Raw genomic sequence first — 22,004 nt, forward strand, 5'->3', positions numbered from 1 at the left:
TCTATCTCATCTCCTTTTGATCATCTAAACGAGAGACAGGAGATGTCCTGGTCTAAGATTCAAAATAGACACATGACATCAAACAATAACCTGCACTATCACGTACAGGATACCTGGAAATCCATCACATAGAGCAATGAACAGTCAGTCCAATATGGTAAAGAAATCATTTTCAAAAAAAGCACAACATATAAAATATACTTTACATCATTACACCTTTTATAATTAGTTTTTCTCCTTTATGTTTTTTCTACAATTTAGTTCTGGTTTTAGAAGCAGAATGTAGAGTTTAGGGAAAAATATACATCCGAGAACTCCCGCACATGAGGTCAGTATAGCAAATATCTCCACAATAGTCATGTATTTCCCTCTGGTGCTCAGATAAGCCGGGATCATGGCCATCCAGACACTACAGAACAGCAGCATGCTGAAGGTGATGTACTTGGCCTCATTAAAACTCTCCGGTAATGTCCTCACCATGAAAGCCAGAAGAAAGCTGACAGCGGCCAGGAGCCCCATATAACCCAACATGGAGTAGAACCAGAGATCTGAGCCCTCATTACACTGAATGATGATCTTCTCAGGATAAGACTGATGGTCAAACTCTACATAGGGAGGAGACACCAACAACCAGATAACACAAATGAGGACTTGTACAGAAGAACACACCAAGACCACGGAATAAGAGACTCTGGGTGAGATCCACTTCATCCAGACACTGCCAGGTTTGGTGGCTTTGAAGACAATACAGACTGTGATAGTCTTGGCAAGAACAGAAGAGACACCAATGGAAAAGAAGATCCCAAATGATGATTGTCTCAGTAAGCAGGTTATGGCCACTGGACGACCAAGGAAGAAGAAGACACAGAGGAAGCCGAGCAAGATGGAGACCAGGAGGATGAAGCTCACAGTCCGGTTATTGGCTTTAACAATTGGAGTGTCCCAGTAATAGATGAAGATTCCCAATATAAACAATGTTACAGCAGAAAAAAGTAAAGATAATCCTGAAAATACAAAAATCAAAATATCCTTCTCATAAGATAAAAATTCATAGGGTTTGAGGATACATTTCTCTCTCTTCTTATCGGGCCACTCTTCTTCAGGACACTTATGGCAGATGTCACTATCTACAATTACACAGAGAAATACTGGGGTCAGTAATATGCTCAGCAGATATATCATACAGACAGAAATATTCATTTATTCTCACGTCTACTAGGTTTCAGTTTGCAACCCCAATTTTTAACAAATAGCTAAAAGGAAAATGTACAGACAAATTCCCTCCCTCCAAAAATGTCTTGGGTTCAAGTTCTGTTAATTACCAATAATGCATTAGATTTCCTGGGATAAATGTAACAGAATTCTAGATTCATCTCTATCAGATATACTAGTCTACATGTTGTGTACCGCATCTATTATGTATGTGAGAAAGTATTATAGCCTTTACTTTGCCAACCAGGGCACCTATGACTATTTATTTAGCTAAAGAAGACAACTCACACGTTCCAAACAAAGCCATCTATTATTCGGGCCTTCTTGCATCCTGCTGTGATTCATCGTTTCACCTCGTCTGCTCTTCTCAGTGATCTGTCTAGAAATTTATTGGCATGTTGGGCTAGTGTAAGGTACGTGTAGAACTATCTGTAGGATTCTGGTTTGCCCATATACAGTATTGACTTATATAAAAAAAAATTGCATAACTTTGATTTGATGACTTCTCTGATTATTCTGACTTCTTTGCTGTACTAAATTAACTAATTAACTAAGGGACTGCTGAGATGAGTGAATCAGCTGATAATCAGCCTTGTTTGTCCTGAATAACCCAAATAGTTGCCTTATCTATAGGTTACTAGGTTTTATCTATACGCTACTAGGAGCCCAAGGAGTTTTCTTCGCTATGTTTTATAGATAGGTTCCTAGGAGTCCTGACAGTGTCATACACTATGTTTTATAGATAAGTCTCTACGAGTCCTAAGAGTATTCTACACTATGTTTTATAGATAGGTGTTAGGACAGTGCGGCAGCTGCGGCCGAGGGGATGGGTCACAGTCCGCTCCTTGGTTGTTGCGCCTTGCCAGCTGTTACATCACCCTACTTGATTCTGTCCTCCTTGCAGGGATTAACTTTCATTGCAGCAGTCGGGCATGGCCAGCTGTCTGACTGACTAGGGTGTCGGCCAATCTCCGCTCAGCGTGGGCAGCTGGGCTGTTTGCTTGGACCACCCTTTCCCTATTTAAGGAGCTAGATTCCTCAGCATTCCAGATCCTGATTGCTGTGTGTGTGAATGGGTTCCAGTGAGAACAATCTTTAGTTGGCCTTAGCTAGAAATTACCCCTGAGTCAGTTAAGCCATTGTTAGTTGGGCAGTAAGCTGCCTTGTACACTGCACTGCACTGGTAGCACATACTGGGTACTGGTCTTGGTCTAGTTCTGAGGTCCAGACTAGACTGACTTGGTGTAGTAGTGGCTGCTCTGAGCTGCACAGGCCTTTGTGATTTAACAGAGTACACCCGGTTGGTGTAGTGGGCTGACAGTGACGCTAACTGCCGAACCTTGTTCACACCAGGGTGTTCCTGCAGTTCAGAGCCCAGTAGGGCACCGCAGGGTTTTAGTTTATCTGTGAATTTTTGAAAATTTGTAATGAATCCATCTCATTACACGATGGTTTGCTCCTCTCTAGCAGGTATAACACTGTTTTATTGAAGGTACCAGCAATGTTTTCAGTCCTACACAACACTTTTAGGATAACTTTTTGTGTTTATATAGAACGTGACTATTCAGAAATATTTCCTGACACTTTGAGCTTCATAACTTGAACCCTCCCATGTTTTTCTGCAGATTAAAGTTTATTTACCTGTATACAAACACCAGTCCCACACTTGGTTCCTATATCATATATGCTGGATTATCTCATGTATAATATATTCTTACCTGTTATATTGGACACTTCCCCCTCAGAACACGGGACACAGTTATAGCAGCAGACATGATATCCTCCATTAGGAGCTTTTCTGTATCCCGGAGAACACGGCTCATTACAGCGGCCTTGTGGCATCTTGTACATGCAGTGAATGATACACAATACATACAGTCATACATACAGTGTATATTATTACTGACCAGTCACACAGCTGGATTGTATTCATCATTTATGTTCTGGATACACATTAATATTTATTCTGATGCTGAATGTAAGACTAACAGTATGATATAACCTCACCGAAACATAATAAAATGTATATTCTACTCTATTTTAGAGATTTTTTTTCAGTTAGACTATGTAGCAATGAAGGGAAATCTATCTGTAATGTGAGTCCACACTGAGGACACTGCACTCCGCCATCGCTCAGGAAGACATCTTCAACTTAAAAGTTTGGATGCATTTAACAAACATTGACAACACTGACAATTGTGATCTCATGATGTGCAATGCTGTGCAAAAGTTTTAGGAATGCATATAAATAATGATGCAAAAAATGCTTTAAAAAAACAAAAGGGTTAATAGTGAACGAGTGAACGAGGAAAAGAGAAATGTAAATCCCATCAATATTTGGTGATTTTGCACTTTGGGGAGGAGTCCTGTTAGACATGATATGGCCCCTGTAGATATAGCCCCGATCTAAACACAATCCAGTCTGTATAGGATGACATGAATTTACAAGTGGATTGGATCAAGTCTACATCCAAGATGGTGGTGGCAACAACCTCCCTGCCAAAGTTATGCCACAAACTGCCTGTAAGTACCAAGAAGAATTCATGGAAGGCAAAGAGCAAAGGTCACACCAAATATCGATTGGATTTACATTTCTTTTCTTCATTAATTTCATTTTGGTAATTAACAATAATAAACTATTAATAGAGATGAGCGAACACTAAAATGTTCGAGTTTCGAAATCCGATTCGAACAGCCACTGACTGTTCGAGTGTTCGAACGGGTTTCGAACCCCATTATAGTCTATGGGGAACATATACTCGTTAAGTGGGAAACCCAAATCCGTCTCAGGAGGGTCACCAAGTCCACTATGACACCACAGGAAATGATACCAACACCTCTGGAATGACACTGGGACAGCAGGGGAAGCATGCCTGGGGGCATCTAACACACCAAAGACCCTCTATTACCCCAACATCACAGCCTAACAACTACACACTTTACACATTCAAAAAAACCTCTATCAAAGTGGGAAAATACCTGGAAACCTTCTTTACTCCCCAAATGGATGGACACAACCCCCAATTTTAGCTTAACAAACAGTAACAACCACCCCTTTAAACCATGACAACCACAGATGGAATAGGCAATGGGAAATCCTTCAGTCCTCACCCTCAACTGTCAGTGTGTGTGTGTGTGTGTGTGATGTGGTAAAACCTTCCAAAATTCACTTTTCTAGCCCTTAACATGGGCCCTTCCAAACAAAGTTACAGGACCTTAAGCTGAGCTACCAGCAGAGATTGAGGCCCTTGACATGAGTAGAGCCTTGCACCAGAAGTGTTTTTGGCCCTTAGGGTGAGTTGAGCCTTGTACCAGCGTTCATACAACCCTCAATTGTTGCTATAGGCATATAGTGCCAGTTTTGGAGTGTGAATTCCCCTAATATATTGGGGACTGCTCCCCCCCCCTTAAGTTGTTGATATTTGCATAAACACCCAGGTTCTGAGTGTTAATCCCACCCAATAAATTGGGGCCTGTATACACCCTCAATTTATTGGTATTGGCATATACACCCAGGTTCTGAGTGTGTTTAAGCAAGGAGAGCATATTAAAATGTGCAAGGCTCCCGGAAAGGGACGTGGACGAGGCCGTGGGCGAGGTCGGGGGAATGGTTCTGGGGAGCAAGTTAGCGGTGAAGCCACAGGGCGTCCCGTGCCTATTCCTGTGGGGCAGCAAGCATTGCACCGCTCCATAGTGCCAGAGTTGCTTGCCACATTAACTAGGCTGAATGGTACAAACCTTAGTAGGCCCGAGAACCAGGAACAGGTCTTGCAATGACTGTCGGATAACGCTTAAAGCACTTTGTCCACCAGCCAGTCAGCCTCTGCCTCCTCGCCTCCTCTTACCCAACAGTCTTGTCCTCCTTCCACCCAAAATTCCCAAGCTTCCCAGAACAATAACCCCAACTGTCCCTGCTCCCCAGAGCTGTTCTCCCTTCCTTTGACTGTACCGCAACCTGCCCCTCCATTTTGCGATTCCATGGACCTAACAGACGAGTATCTGTGTCCAGATGCTCAAACACTAGAGTCTCCTCCATCTCCGGTCGATTTGGTGGCGGATGACCAGCAACCCACCCTCATCGACGACGATGAGACGCAGTTGCTGTCAGGGCAGCCAGTTGACATGCGCATTGTGCAGGAGGAGGAGGCGAGACAGGAGTTGGAAGAGGAGGAGGTGGACGACGAGGACACCGACCCCACCTGCACAAGGCGGATGTCAAGCTGGGAAAGTAGTGTGGATGTTGAGGCAGGTGCAGCACCAAAAAGGCTAGCTAGAGGCAGACGTCAGCAGCTTAGGCGACGCCAGGCCACACCCGGAATCTCCCAAGATGTTCCAGTTTGTACCCAGCCCCGAAAAACTCCCGCCTCGAGGGCATGTTTCTCGAAGGTGTGGAGTTTTTTCAAGGAAGGCGCCGAGGACAGATATAGTGTTGTTTGCACAATTTGCCTCTCAAAATCGAGTAGGGGCTCTGAGAAGAGCAACCTGTCCACCACTTCAATGCACCGTCATTTGGAATCCAAGCACTGGAATCAGTGGCAGGCAGCAACGGCAGGACAAACATCGCCTGCCGTTCACGCCTCTGCCACTGCTCACAGTGCTGGCGATGCACTCCAGCGGACGAGCCAGGACATCACTTCATCTGCCTCCGCCACTTTGTTGACTTCTCCCTCATCCTCCCCTGTTCCTGTCTTATCTCCTTCTCCTGCACTATCAAAGGCACCATCAGGCGCTTCTTTACAACAATTCACCATCTCTCAGACATTGTAGCGCCGGCAGAAATACACCGCTAACCACCCACCCGCGCAAGCCTTGAACGCCAACATCGCTAAACTGCTGGCCCAGGAGATGTTGACGTTCCGGCTTGTTGAAACTCCGGCCTTCCTGGACCTGATGGCAACTGCGGCACCTCGCTATGCCGTCCCTAGCCGTCACAACTTCTCCCATTGTGGCGTCCCCGCCTTGCACCAGCACGTGTCACTCAACATCAAGTGGGCCCTTAGTTCCGCGCTTTGCTGCAAGGTCCACTTGACCACCGACACATGGACAAGCGCCTGTGGTCAGGGATGCTGCTTATCTTTAAGGACAGGCAGGGTGAATGTGGTGGAGTCCGGTCCCGGGGTGCAAAACGGGGTACCCTGTCTCCTCTCCCAGGCCAAAATTCATGGCAGGAGTAGACTGAAACCCTACTACGCTGCAACCTCCACCCCAGCTACTAGCGGCAAATGCTAAAACACTGGCGTGGGGAGACGTCAGCAGGCAGTGCTGAAGCTCATCAGCTTGGGGGACAGACAGCACAGTGCCTCCGAGGTCAGGAATACCATCCTGGATGAGATGACAATTTGTTTATCCCCGCTGCCCCTGGGGCCAGGCTTTTTTGTCTTGTTGGAGGGCTCTGGAGCTTGCTAGCCTCCAACACGTTCCTGTAAGGATTGGAGTCAGGGTCAGGCAGTGCAAAGTGACACAGCTGGGAAAGCAACACTGTGCAACTAATGACAAGAGGGGTCGTAGGCCCTGCAGCTATAACTATGCTGTAATATCTGAGATGAGGCAGACCAATGCACTTCCTAATTGAAGTGCGCCTACCACGGCTCCTAACCTTCTATCCGGCAGCTAGGATAAGGGGAGAGGAGGCCCTGAAAGTCCTAGGGACTGGAGTCACGGGGTCACACCTAAACAGAAAGCACAATGTAAATGCAATGCAAAACAAAAGACTAAACAGCATGGAACCAGGGAGGACCATAAGTCCCAGCAAGACAAAGAAGAGAAGGCGAGGTCAGACGAGCAAGAGGTCAAGCCAGGAGATAATAATAAAGGTACCAAATCAAAAGACAAGGGACAGTCAAAAATACAAGCCGGGTATACAAACCAAGGAACAGACCGAATACAAACAGACAGGGAATCGACTGAGCAGGGGAACCAGGAAACACAAAGTGAATGGCTAGCAAGGATCCATGCCTGGGTGGGGTTTAAATAGCAGCAGAGAACACACCTGATGGCTAACGGCATGGAGACTGAAGGCAAGTTAAAGATTAACCCTTAATGACCTAAGCACACCCAATAGAACTCCTAACACGTCTCCCAGGGAGACGCCACGCAGCAAGGAGACCGCCGCGACTCCGTATCCTGACAGTTCCATGCCTGGCCCACGTGTTCAATGTAGTGGTGCAACGATTTTTAAAATCATACCCCAAATTAGCGGAGCTAAGGGTGAAAGTGCGGCACTTGGACACCCATTTTCCCAAGTCTACAGTACCTGGAGCTAGCCGCAATACACTCCAGCAAGGCCTACATCTGCCTGAAGCACCTACTGTTGTGCGAGGTCAGCACACGCTCAAACCCTAGATACCGTATATTGAGCAGGGTGTGTGAGCAGCAGAGACCTTTGATGGAGTTCCATCTACAAAACCCAAGGGTTCCTCAAAGTCAGCTCCCTCAGTTTCTGCACCATGAGTTTCCAGGGGTGGCAGAGTTATGGCTAGAGGCAGAGGCATGTATAGGGGTGATGTTTAGGGGCAAAAGCAGTGTGGATGTGGAGGGGAGCTAAGCAGCAACAACTGGGGGTACAAGCAGAGGCATGGACTGGGGTGATGTTTAGGGGTGAAAGCATTGTTGATGTTGAGGGAAGCGAAGCAGCAAAAAAATGGGAATACAAGCTGAGGCATGGGCTGGGGTGATGTCTAGGGACAAAAGCAGTGTGGATGTGGAGGCAAGCTAAGCAGGGAAAAAGGTGGCTAGAGGCAAAGGGATGTCCAGAGGCAGCAAGGGCAAAGATGCAAAACTCTCCCCTGTTTCAAGAATTTTCCCTAGGTATGGGACACGTTAATGGCACCCCCTGGGCAAACTACCTCCACTGAGGAGCCTAGTGTCACCAGGAGGGACAAGTATAGGCGCATGTTGCGGGACTACCTGGCCGACCCCAGCTCTGTCCTCTTCCATCCCCCTGCGCCCTACACTAGTGTCTCCAAGTGTGATTTGTGGCTGGAACTTGCGCTGTTTGCTTTGGAGGTCCTTCCCTGCTGCCAGCGTGCTATCTGAAAGGATCTACAGCGCAGCCGTGGCATCATCACCGATAAGTACAGCTGTCTATCAGCTGACAGGCTGACTTTCACCAAAATGAACAGACAATGGATAGACCCATCATATACATGTCAGATACATGACAAATTTAGTGCAGTTTGCTCACTTTGCAAGTCTAACATGAGTTGGAGATCTGCAGAGAGCAACCTCACCACCTCTTGCGTGTGCTATCATTTGGAAGGCAAGCCCTGGGCTCAGTGGGTGAGAGCAAGCGCAGGATAATCGTCGTTTGGCCTTGCGGCCACTGCCTCTCCCGCCGTTGACAGTGCTGGCGCTGCAGTCCAGACCACCATCCAGGTCACCTCCAAATCTAACTCTGACACTTTGGGGAGTTCACCCTCATCCTCCCCTTTTCCTGCCACTTCCCCTTTTGCCTGCGCCATCATGCGCCTCTTCCCAGCAACTCCCCATCTCCCAGGCCTTTCATTTCAGGCTAAAGTACAGCGCAACCCACCCACATGCCCAAGGCTTCAACGGCCTCATCTCAAATATTCTGGACCAGGAGATGTTGGGGTCCCGGCTTGTGGACACTCTCTGCCCTTTTTGGGCAGAGTGTCTACGGCGCCACCTCACTGAGCCGTCCACACCAGCACTTTTCACCAAACATGAGGCGGTCCCTAAGTTCAACGCTTTGCACAAAGTTCCACCTGACCAGCTACGCATGGAGAAGTGCATGCGGACAGGGATGCTACCTTTCAATCTTGGCACAGTGGTTGAATGTACTTGAGGCGGGGACTGCGTCACTAAATGTGGTGGACTGACTTGTCTCCCCACACAACATTCCTGGGAGGAGGGCTGAAACACCACCCTCCTCCTCTTCCTCCGCCGTTAAGTGGACCCCAGCTACGAGCTGGAAACGCTGCAAAACTGGTGTGGGGAGACGTCAGCAGGCCGTGCTGAAGCTCATCAGCTTGGGGGACAGACAGCACAGTGCCAACAAAGTGAGTCATGCCATCCTCGATGACATGGCAATGTGGTTTTTGCCACTGCACCTGGGCCCAGGCATGTTGTCATGTGTGATAATGGCCGTAACCTGGGATCGGCTCTGTAGCTTGGCAGCCGGCAACATGTTCCATGCCTGGGCCACGTTTTTAACTCATTGCTGCTAATCTTTTTAAAAAAGTACCCCAATGTTCCTGAGCTACTGGTGAAAGTGTGGCGCTTGTGCGGATAGTTTTGAAAGTCTATAGTTGCCGCCGCTAGCCTCTATGCACTCCTACAACGCCGGTATCTGCCCGAACGGCTGTTGTGTGACGTCTCCACACTGCTGGAACTAAACATATCATCTCTTGAGCAGAGCTCCCTCAGTTGCTCAACCATGAGTGGTCATGGGTGGCAGACTTATGTGAAATCCTATCCCATCCATTGCAGTGGACACAAAACATTAGCATGCGCTCATCACAACTCCGGATATGGCAGCTGCGTTCAGCAGGGTGCAGGGTACAACACAGACCAGGCCCGAGCACCAGGAACAGGTGTTAGAAATACTGCAGCATCCACCATTTCCTTCCAATTTTGTGGTTGTGGACCCGCCACTGACGTTTCTGGACCTCAGTGAGGATGATTTCCAACTCTTCCATAAGAAATAAGAAATGATGAGACACAGTTGCCATCAGGGAAAGCTGTGGTCATGTGCGGTTTGCAGTAAGGGGACAGTGCGCAATTGGAAGAGGAGTTGGTGGATGACGAGGCCCCCGACCCCACATGTACAGGGGTGATGTCTAGGGGCTAAAGCAGTGTAGATGTGGAGGGAAGCTAAATCAACAAAAAAACAGGGTATAAGCAAAGGCATGCAAAACTCTACCCTGTTCGAAGACTTTTTCCTAGGTCTGGGACACGTTAATGGCCCCCCCTGGACAAATTACTGCCACTCAGGGGCCTAGTGTCACCAGGAGGGACAAGTATAGGCGCATGTTGTGGGAGTACCTGGCCGACCCCAGCTCTGTCCTCTCCGATCCCTCTGTGCTCTACAGCCTACACTTATTTTCTCATCTTTTTTTCTGCACTGCACATCTCTTGCCAACTTCCTTTGGGATCTCAGAAGTGCTAATCCACTTCCACAGATGGTAACTTCAGTGCTGGAGTTGTTAATGGACAGTGTAACGCGATTAGCTGAGGGATCGCTGTCTTAACCACTTTTTGGCACAAAATTGAAGTCCAAAGCCAAGTATGGTGCAGGTATATGATGCAAGCACACCCACACATCTGTCTCTGACACATTGGGGAGTTCACCCTCATGCGCCCTTTTGGCCTGCACCATCATGCGCCTCTTCTGAGCCACTCCACATCTCCCAGGCTTTTCATTGCAGGCAGAAGTACAGAACAACCCACCCCCATGCCCAAGCCTTTAACAGCCTCATAGAAAAACTGCTGGCCCTTTAGATGTTCGCGTTTAGGCTTCTGGATACCCAGGCCTTCCGTCAGCAGATGGCAGCTGGGGCACCTCCCTATGCTGGGCCTAGCCGTTACTACTTCTCTTGGTGTGCTGTCCCTGCCTTGCACCTGCATGTGTCCCATAACATCAGTCGGGCACAGAGCTCCGCGCTTTGCTGCAAGGTCAAATTGACCACCGACACATGGATAAGCGCCTGTGGTCAGGGATGCTGCTTATCTTTAATGACAGGCAGGGTGAATGTGGTGGAGTCTGGGCCCAGGGTGCACACTGGGGTGGCCTATCTCCTCTCCCAGGCCAAAATTCGTGGCAGGAGTAGACTGAAACCCTACTACGCTGCAACGTCCACCCCAGCTACTAGCGGAAAATGCTAAAACACTGGCGTGGGGAGATGTCAGCAGGACGTGCTGAAGCTCATCAGCTTGGGGGACAGACAGCACAGTGCCTCCGAGGTCAGGGATGCCATCCTGGCTGAGATGGCAATGTTTTTTTTCCCTGCTACACCTGGGGCCTGGCATTTTTGCACCTGTGATAATGGCTGGAACCTGGTAGCAGATCTGGAGCTTGCCATACTCAAACACGGTTCACACATGGCCCACGTTTTCAACTTGTTGGTGCCATGTTTCTTTGAAACCTACACCATTGTGCCTGATATACAGGTCAAAGTGGGACCATTTTCGTAAGTGAGAACTAGCCTCTGCTAGGCAGAAAACATTCAGAGCACACTCCTCTCATCTTCGCACCATTGGCTGGTGGAGGAAGACGAGGGAAATGGATTGGCATCTGATGTCCCTGTCCCACACGAGGCTAGAGGGTGCACTTCAGTGCATCCCATTGCTTCACCACAGATGGTGTGAAGGGGAGTGGAAAATGGAGGAAATGGAGAGTGACCCTTACAGTTGGGGCCAGCAAAGGCATGCCAAGTAACACACTGGCACACATGGCTTACTTCATCTTGAGTTGCTTTTCAAGAGTCTAACACATATTTCACATCATGGAGAACAAATAATACTGGATTTTTACAAGCCTCGAACCCCGGTCTAGGTCTAATGTCTGTTCCTTTGTTATATTAGGGGAGAGGAAAAAAAAAATACTTAAGTGATGTGTTTAGCGTACATAGACTGACTATTAATGTGTATCCCACTAAGTGTTGTTAGGGTTACACACCGTCACAACCTGGCTAAAGCTTCTATAGCTGTTAATAAAGTCAACATAACTTTACAGTATCCAAAAAGACAGCTGGTACTGACAGAGAGCAAGACAAATGTCAACCAAAGCTGTGAGCTCTGAACACCCACAGTGACTTTGGCGTCATCATTATAAGGGAGCAGGTGGTAAAAAATAACTTGGCAGTGCCTAAAACCCAACAAGCTTATACAACTATATTTACATTAAGATACACAAATGACACTTTTTAGTAGCATGTCATGAGACAAGCTGATAAGATATTCCTTTGTGCAGTGCCATGTGAAAGTTAATAGCTGCCTTCATTTTAATTAAGGAGAAGGTGCAGACAGATTAGATTTAGAACATGTTGTCTTCATTGTCAAAATCCTCTATATAGGGAATGGGTTTTTTGGGCTGAGCTGTCTGGGAACGAGCTGGTGCAGCACTGACAACCTGGGTGAATATGGCAAGAGCCTGAGATGTAGGGTGAATGTATCCCCAAATTATTTGGTGAATTTCCACTCAGAAACTGGCACTATATGGCAGTAGCAAGATTTGAGGGTGTATGTAGCCCCAATTCTATTGTTAGGGGACTTACAGTGTATTCAAGTTAGTTTCTGAGGTGGAGGTGGGGGGGCACACCGTTGGAACGTGGATCAGGGGTATATAGGGTATACGGGAATACACTTTCAGTGTATTCCATTCAGGATCCTCAACACTGTGGAAAGCTGGGTTGCGGCGATTGAGCCCGTCAATACCACGTTACACTGACAAGCTTCTCCCTGGAATTTAGCTCTTACAAGAGCTGTTGGTTGTCTTCTCCTTCCTATCCTAGCCTGTCCCTGCCTACCAGAATCTAAGCCCTAGCTAAATGGATGGAAACCTCCGTCTCCGGTGAATTGCAAGCTCAGAATGACGCGAAGCTGGGCGGCGCTGTTCTTTTAAATCAGAGGTCACATGTTTTCAGCAGCCAATGGGTTTTTCCTATTTTTTTCAACGTCACCGGTGTCGTAGTTCCTGTCCCACCTACCCTGCGCTGTTATTGGAGCAGAAAAAGCACCAGGGAAGGTGGGAGGGGAATCGAGTTATGGCGCACTTTACCACGCGGTGTTCGATTCGATTAGAACATGGCGAACAGCGTGATATCCGATCAAACGTGTTCGATAGAGATGAGCGAACAGTGTTCTAACTATTAACCCTTCTATTTATGAAAGCATTCTTACTCTACAACATTTTTCATCACCTCTGAAACCTAACACTGTCTGTAGGAGTTATTATGTATTTTACTAAATTGTTGTTAAGGTCATTTCCTTTATGGAAAACATTTGATTTCCTGCAAACATTTTTTGTGGGCAATAAAAGAATTTGAAAGTTGTTCATATTTATGACAAAACTGACTTTTGGCTCCGCTAAGTGTCCTCTTGGCTGGACATGTCCAGGTTGGTGGATCACAAATTAAGCAGATTTGCTAGAGGTAACATGGTTATTAAGGTGAGTGGTGGTGGACCTATTGAATACAACCAAACCAGTCTGATTTAGGCCACCTTTAAGGACATTGCTGAAGTAGCCTCCCTGTAGAAGAATGTGGACTTTGATGTGTGGAGACTGTCAGTTTGCAGGGCCCCGGGGATCACACAATAGACTGGTCTGGGCAGGTTCCAAGGTACAGAAGCCAAGTCCAAGCAAGGCTTGACCTCTGCCAGGACAGGAAAGACAACCATGTGCTGTCCATGTATTATCTGTTTTTCCCAGAGTCTTTACTAGATAAAGAAGACAGCAAATGCTTTTAAAAATGCAAAAAAAATAAAATAAAATAAAAAATGGATGACACACGGATAGCACACAGGTCAAACTGAAAAAAAGTAGTTTTTTTATATAGCCCACAAAAAAAATAGTTTGTGTAAAAGCAGCCTAATGTCTTGGAAGGAGACTTGTGTGCCATCCATGTTTAGCACGGTTGAGCATGCATGGCCCTGGTAGAATCAGGATTAATAGCTCATCTTACCTCGTTGTTTTTCCATATGACTTTCCCTCCATTCATATTGAGCTCACTGCGGTTTACTGATGATTTATTAAAGGTTCCAAATTCTTTTAAACGATATACATAATTATTGCCACCAGTATGGTTACAAATCAAGTTATTTAAGGACCATGTAAATGGCACGTCACCTCTTTCATTGAAGGAAACATAATTTCCATTGATATCCCTGAACCTTAAATTTCTCACATATTTATGTAGCTGAATAAAAAAAAGGAGAAAAGGTAGAAAAATTCTAATTTTTGACAAACTTTATTGCAGAGTTGCAAACCCCCAATTTGCAACATGTTAACTCTAGAGATGAGCGAACACTGTTCGGATCAGTCGATCCGAACAGCACACTCCCATAGAAATGAATGGAAGCACCAGGCATGCAGACTTTGCCGGCGGCCGGCCGCTTAACCCCCTGCGTGCCGGCCGCTTCCATTCATTTCTATGGGAGCGTGCTGTGAGCGTGCTGTTCGGAACGACTGTTCCGAACAGTGTTCGCTCATCTCTAGTTAACTCCAGTCAATAAGCAGATAACATATTGCTCCTATGTGTGCATCATGGCAGCAGAGCAGAGGTCAGTGAGCACATCACTTCACAATAAACCTGTCAGTAAATCATTCAGTAATATTACACTTCACACAGGCTCAGTTTTTTTGGAGTGTTTCTTTTACACAGACTGAAATTCTTCTCCCCTCTGTAGTTCCTCTTCTCCGGCGCGGTTCTTACTGCTCCGGCGCCTTGTTCCTTCAGGGGGAACTATTTTTTCCTCTCTTGCCAAGGAGTGGGTTTCAGCAGGTTGGTTTCCGCCTGGGCATATAGAGTAACATGCTTCAGATTCACTTCCGGGTCGGTTCTGCACATGCGCAGTACATTTTTGCTAAAAAAGGCCACTCGGACCCGATTTTTTATGCTGAAAGCGGAGGTTTTTTCCCTCCTTCTTAGGGGGGGATTGTGCCTTACCTCCACAGTCGGGCCCCTTTCTCTTCCTCTGTTCTGAGGTCTGTGTTGTGGCTGGGGAGTAGGGGGGAGCAGACTCAGGTGTTTGCTGCGCCCCTCTTCCTCCCTGGTCTATTTAAGCCTGGCTGACCCTGTGGTCTGTGCATGTCCACATCCCTGTGCAAAAGCTTATTGGTGCTCTGCGGTTTACTTTTTGTTTTCAACTTCCTTCCCTGGTTTTGCACTGTGAAGGTCTGAGATGCTTGTGTAAAGGGTTATTTATTCCTCTAACTAGAAATTATCCTGTATTCTCTTGTTTTATTAGGTGTCCTCCTCTTCCTCTCTCTTGGTGAATCCCAGGAGAAAGACGGGCTCCAAACGCAGGCATTTAGCCTGCAGAAAGTGTGAGATTCCTTTGCCTGATGGCTATGAATATCAATGCTGCCGTGGGTGCCAGGGTCCACAATCTGAAGATACCGCCGTTCAGGATGTTGCTGGATGGGTGAGAGAATTTGTGGAGGAATCTATGAAGGAGATGAAGGATTCTATATCTCTTTTTGGCAAAAAGACCTCGGGTTGAGTCCCACCAAGTATACCTTCCCCCTCTGGAAGACCTTCGCATAGTAGATGAAATTTCCTCTGATGAGGAAACTGAGGAATCTGAGAAACCCATCTTCCTGATTGAGAAGATGCCAAAATTACTTAAGACTATCCGGTCTAAGGACTGTGAGAGGGATTTGGTGGAAGAAGGATCGTCCAGAGGATCTAAGTCCTTTAGGGCCAGTACTGACCTGGTCCATAGGATGAAGGCGGAATGGAGACGCCCGGAGAAAGAATTCAATCCCTCCAGACGATTCAGAGCTCTCAACATGGCTCTGGGTGTTTCCCCCTAGAGTAGATATGGCAGTAGCTAAGCTATCTAGATGTACAGTGGTCCCTGCTGAAGACGGGTCCAACCTTCAAGATGCAATAAATCGCCGTGCGGAGGGATTACTTAGGCGGATTTATTCAACTTCCTCTGCTGAAGCCTTGGTAGGAATTTCCGCCAGTGAAGTGGTGGCGAATATCCATTCTGACTTGTCCTCCCTAGAGAAGGACATTGATTCAGGAGTTCATCGTGATGACTTGCTGACATCCATGTTGGGTATTTCCCTTATGGTTAATTTTCTGTCCGAGGCAACCTTCCAACAGATGAAGCTAGCCTCTAGAGCTATGGCTCTATCTACAGCGGTCAGACATCCGCTGTGGCTGAAACTATGGAGGGCGGACAACGCCTTCAAGTTTAATCTTTGTGCCCTTTCTTTTGAGCCAGGTAGGCTATTCAGATTATGGAGGGTCTCACCGACTCTAAGTGTAAGAACCTTCCCCAGTCTTCCAGGGGGAGATGGAGGTCATCCTTTCGTGGCCGGGGATTTTCAAGAGGGCCCGCCAGAGGGAAATCCCAGAGGCACCCTAACGGACAGTCCAGGGGTGGCAGTCGCGGGTCCTCCCGCGATCCTGAGAAGAAAAGATCCTTCTTACTATCCCGGTCCCCCCGCAAGATATTGCGGCAGTAGGAGTTTGCCTCTCTCTTCATATGTCAACCTGGTCATCGATATTGCAGTGTACCTAAATGGAATATTGCTTCATTTCCAGTTTACGGCTCTCCCATTTGGCATATCCTCTGCCCCCCACACCTTCACAAAGGTAATCTTTATTGTCCCATACCTAGACGACTGGCTCCTAAGAGCCCAGTCAAAGGAGGTTGTTGCCAAACAGTTGGAGTCCACAGTGGCTTTACTAAGCAAGCTGGGCTGGCTAGTAAACTGGCAGAAGTCAGTAGTGGTTCCATCTACCCAGATTCCATTTCTGGGGTTCATCCTGGATTCTCTCAGCATGATGATCTCCCTGTCTCCTCCTCAGAAGGAGAAGATTGGTCGAATGTCTCATCACCTGTCCATAACTCAGAAGATTACCATCAGGACCGCCATGAAGGTCCAAGGTCTCATGTCCGCTGCTGTCGAGGCAGTTCTGTGGGCCCTGTGGCATATGCGCCCCTTACAGTGCGAGATCCTGAGAGTCTGGAACCACAGCCCTTCGGGGCTACAGAAGCCTATCCAGTTATCCATCAGATCTCGTCGATCACTTGCTTGGTGGTCCCAGCTCAGAGACAGACGGTCCACGGTCCAGATATCCTGGACGCTGTTGACCACAAATGCCTCCCTCACAGGATGGGGAGCACATCTCGGGGAGACCCTGGTACATGGGACCTGGAACCAACTAGAGAGGTCACGTTCATCCAACTGGCGTGAGCTTACTGCGGTGCACCGTGCGCTTCTGATGTTTGCACCCCACCTGCAGGGAAGAGCTGTGAGAGTGAGAACAGACAACTTAACAGCAGTTCGGTATATCAACAAACAGGGAGGAACCAGATCCCCCTCGCTTCTGCAGGTGAAAAATCTAATATTCTCCTGGGTGGAGAAGAATCTAATGCAACTGTTCATATTCAAGGTCAGCTGAATATCCTTGTGGATCAGCTAAGCGTAGGGTGAATGGTCCCTAAATCCAGACATCTTTCATCATCTCACCGAGATGTGGGGTCTCCCCGAGGTGGATCTGATGGCCACCCAGTACCACACCAAAATTAGGAAGTTTTGCTCCCTCTACCAAGAAGACAATCCTTTGGCGGTAGATGCCCTGTTGATACCTTGGAGGTTCAAACTGGCATACATTTTTCCTCCAATTACTATGATTCCCAAGGTATTAGCGAAACTCAGGAAAGACAAGACTTCGGCAATAGTGATCATGCCGTTCTGGCCAAAAAGGGCATGGTTTACCCACCTCATTCTAATGAAACGAGGGACGTACTGGAGGCTTCCTCAAGTCCAAAACCTGGTAACTCTAAACAGACAGCTCTACCAGGACCTGGACAGGTTCAACCTCACTGCCTGGAGGATGACCACGCCATATGGCAAGATAGAGGATTGTCCCAGGCCGTTCTAAGAACTTTGGCCCCTAAGTAAGTTAGTTCTCTCTAGGCTGCGCTGATTAAGTCCAACCAGACAGAAATGGTGCCGTCCGTAGCTGAGAAACTAACTTGGTAAAAAACCCACATTATGCAGTAAAGGCTTCTGGGAAAGTCGGGCATGATGTTCAGTGTGCTTCCCATAGAGGAGAGCATAACAGAGGCACTGTCTCCCTGTTTACATCTTGGGAGAAAGATTTGCATATTCCTCCTATAATCTTCTAGTATGAGCTATAAATAAGTGCTAAAAAGAGATGAGTGAACTGGTTTAGAATGAATCGATTTCCAGAACTTTTTTATTTCTAATGGGGGGGGGGGGGGGTCATCACCAAGTACAAGGACAGTATACATTAACCATTCCACACAAGTATCAAAGACAAGCATTGCACAATTCAAATATAGTGCACTAAACTAGCACATGCCAGTACACAAGTAGATGCACACTTAGTACAAAATACAAAACACCCCGCTATAATATAACGTTATATCATCAATGGTGTCCAGGTAAACATATAACTCTATGCATGTTAGAACTGTGCGGTAGGTGCGGCCAAGGTATCAGGGTTGCAGCCTGTTCTGCTGTCACTGCTCAGTTCAGCATGGCAGGGGTTAAGTCCTTGCAGCCAGGTGGGCGTGGTTGGTTGCCTGACTGACAGGGGTGTCGACCAGTGAGCGCCCAGCTTGGGCAGCTGGGCTGGGTGCTTGGGCGTCCCTTCCCCTATTTAATGAGGCAGGTCACTCAGCCCGCTGCCATAGCATCTTTCCAGATCCTCAGTGCTGTTTTGTTATGTGCATGGGTTCATGTGTGATTCTCTAGTTGGCCATGGCTAGATTCATTTCCCCTGAGATAGAATCACACCATTAGTTGTTTGGGCAGCAAGCTGCCTTGTGTGTTTGATTGGAACTGGTAGCACACACTTTGAGTTGGTCAGTCTAGCTCTGTTGTACTGCTAGACTTCCTCTCCTCTATCCTCAACTCAGAATCATTTCTGGTTACGCTGTGTGTGGTGCTGCGGCTGTGTATTTGGCCCAGCACTGATCTATGTTTTTGTCTATGTCTTATATGTTTGTGGAAGTAGGTCTCCCATCCGAAATGTAGGCTCTTCATATAGGACTTAGTTCACACAGTCTGTCAGCTTCCTTGCTGTGCAGCATCAGTGGGTGGCTGTAGAGGGTGCGGCCCAGTATAGTAACTGGGAGCACATGGTCAGAGTTCTGTTTGTCTTGCAGTGGAGTAACTGCAAGACTATTGTATTAATTTGTGGCTGCTTGTTAGGATGGGTTCTCGCAGGTGCACCTTCAGGCGCACAGCGCCACCTGCGGGCCAGTCCAACCCTCGCCAACAACGTCAGACAGTGAGATGACTAGAGGCGAAGTCCTGTTTTGGCCACACTGAGCATGTCAGGTGAGGTTATGGGCACCGCCCTGCTGGGCGGGGACTTCCCTTTAAATAGCTTGAGTTTCCGCCGCCCGGCGCTCACACTTAAACTCAAACTGGGGAAGGATACTGCAGGGCTAGGTTCCAGCAATGCTAGGTGGACAGGTTAGGCCTCTGTGTGGGGATACCTCTGTCTCTAACTCTGGGAACATTTAGGTAGAACCTATAAATCCTGAACTGCCAGATTCACACTAGGGCTTGGGAGCAGCAGACGCTGCCCTAGCTCGTGGCACTGCAGCAGGTGTGGTTTATCTAGTTAGCCTATGTCTTTGTCTTCCGTAACTGCAACTCCTAGTGTTTAAGGAGTCTTGTTTGGTTTTCTGACCAGGGGTGACGTTAACCCCTGGCAGCCTGGGCTGCAGCCTAACGCTCTGGTGCAGTCCCCCAGTAAAGGTTACTGGTGTGCGGCTATTGCAGCTAATCCACATTAAGAGCTGTACACACCCATTCACCCAGTGAAGTTAACTGGAGTGAATCCTGCTTGGCGGCTAGTTCATATTAAAGCCACACACACACACACCATTTACCCAGTGAAGTTAACTGGAGTGAATCCTTCCATGTGTCTGGTTCACATTAAAGCTGCACACACACCATTCACCCAGTGGAGTTAACTGTAGTGAACTCCCCTTGCAGCACTGTTCACATTAGGAGCTGCACCGCCACTTTTCTCTAGTGAAATTAACTGGTGTATGAGTGTTGCCCCTGTGCACACTAACGCAGTACTGCAGCTTGCTCAGACACACGGCCGCCCCAGAGGCTTGTGGACCTCACTGCATTGACCTGCAGTCTAGCGGTTCCGTGGTTAAAATACTATTTTTTATATTTGTCCACAGAACCGTAACACTGCTCTGTCCTGCAGAGAACTTTACTATTTAGTTTCTGTGTTTACCCAGATGGTGTTGTAGCCTGGTAGTGACATTAACTTTTGGGCTTTGTTCACACCAGGGTGCTCTACGGTTCAGGGCCCAGTTGGGCTCCGCAGGATATTAAGGTTTTTTTTATAGTATCCTGCCAATCATAACGCTTCAGACTCAAATGTTGATAACACCACCCTAAAAATCCTCCCTTTTAGTACAAAGGACTTTAAATGTCACTCTAAGATCCAAATCACCACATTTTTTAATGAATATTCTCCACTATGTGTTATAGATAGGTTCCAAAGAGCTCTACTAATGTTCTATGGTACATTATGTTTTATAGATAGGTTCCTAGTAGAGATGAGCGAGTAGGTATTCAATCTAATATTACAGTATTCAAAATACTCGTACTTGGTCGAATACCACGCAGTAAACCCAGTAAAAATATGATTCCCCTCCCACCTTCCCTGGTGCTTTTTACACACCAATAATTATGCAGGGAAGGTGGGACAGGAACTAGGACAATGTAGGCATCGAAAAAAAAAACTTATACAGTCATTGGCTGGCGAAATCAGGTGACCTCCAATCTATAAGAATAGTGGGTTTAAGATTTGGTTCAAATGTGACCTCCACCTCCTGAGGAAGCCAGCTTTTTGGCGAAACGCGTAGGGGTGGTCCTTCTACTTATTAACAATACTAGTGGGCGTTTTGCTGACCTCAAAATCTTTCATCAGGTAATTAATATAACTATCATTGTATTGGAATGGTTCCGGCTCTGCAGCATTATGTTAGAGTTAGGTTTGAATGTGATTAGGTATGTCTAAATACAATACAATCCCAGAGGACTGAATATTCCTATGTATATTTTTATTTTTTCACTAGATACCACATTCTTATGTATATTTTTTGCACCTTTATGGTGTGCCTCCCACTATTGATGATGTATTGACATTATATTGGGGCATTTGTGGGAGACACATCTTCGACTGTTACTGTATATCAAGAGTGCTCTATTGCTAACACTATAGAGTCCTGCTATTCCAAATATTTACATTGAATTTAATTACATACGGTTCAGCATAAATGCCTTGCGCCTTTGATTCTGTGTAGAAATACAGCGCTACCCACCCCCATGAACAAGCCTTAAATGCGCACATCTCCAAACTGCTGGCACAGGAGATGTTGCCGTTCCGGCATGTTGAAACTCAGGCCTTCCGTGACCTGATGGAAAGTGCGGCACCTCGCTATGCCGTGCCTAGCCGTCACTACTTCTCCCGTTGTGCCGTTCCCGCCTTGCACCAGCACGTGTCACGCAACATCCGGCGGGCCCTAAGTTCCACGATTTGCACAAAGGTCCACTTGACCACCGATGCATGGACAAGTGCATGCGGACAGGGACGCTACATGTCACTGACGGCACACTGGGTGAATGTAGTTGAGGCTAGGAGCGTGTCACAACCTGGGGCAGTCTACCTCATTTCCCCGCCCAACATTCCTGGCAGGGGCTCTGAACCACCACCCTCCTCCTCCACCTCCGCCATCACATTGACCCCAGCTACGAGCTGGAAACGCTGCAGCACTGGCGTGGGGAGACGTCAGCAGGCCGTGCTGAAGCTCATCAACTTGGGGGACAGACTGCACACTGCCTCAGAGGTGAGGGATGCCCTCCTCGATGAGATGGCAACATGGTTTTCGCCGCTGTACCTGGGCCCAGGCATGGTCGTGTGTGATAACGGCTGCAACCTAGTAGCAGCTCTGGAGCTTGCCAACCTCCGACACGTTCCATGCCTGGCCCACGTGTTCAATTTAGTGGTGCAACGTTTCTTAAAAACTTACCCAAATGTACCCGAGCTACTGGTGAAAGTGCGTCGCTTGTGCGCCCACTTTCTCAA

At 47.4% G+C, this 22,004-nt stretch overlaps 1 protein-coding gene across 1 annotated transcript; it reads right to left on the reverse strand.

Annotated features, from left to right (window-relative positions):
• Positions 1-225: 225 nt before the first annotated feature.
• On the reverse strand, positions 226-3,054 carry LOC142182738 (vomeronasal type-2 receptor 26-like). The gene is made up of 2 exons (XM_075257826.1): positions 2,931-3,054; positions 226-1,127 (listed from the first exon to the last, which is right to left on the reverse strand). Exons 1-2 carry the CDS (start codon positions 3,052-3,054, stop codon positions 226-228), a joined length of 1,026 nt encoding a protein of 341 aa, XP_075113927.1.
• Positions 3,055-22,004: the final 18,950 nt, after the last annotated feature.

The sequence above is a fragment of the Leptodactylus fuscus genome, chromosome 1 (genome assembly GCF_031893055.1).
Source record: "Leptodactylus fuscus isolate aLepFus1 chromosome 1, aLepFus1.hap2, whole genome shotgun sequence".
Classification (NCBI taxonomy): Eukaryota; Metazoa; Chordata; class Amphibia; order Anura; family Leptodactylidae; genus Leptodactylus; species Leptodactylus fuscus.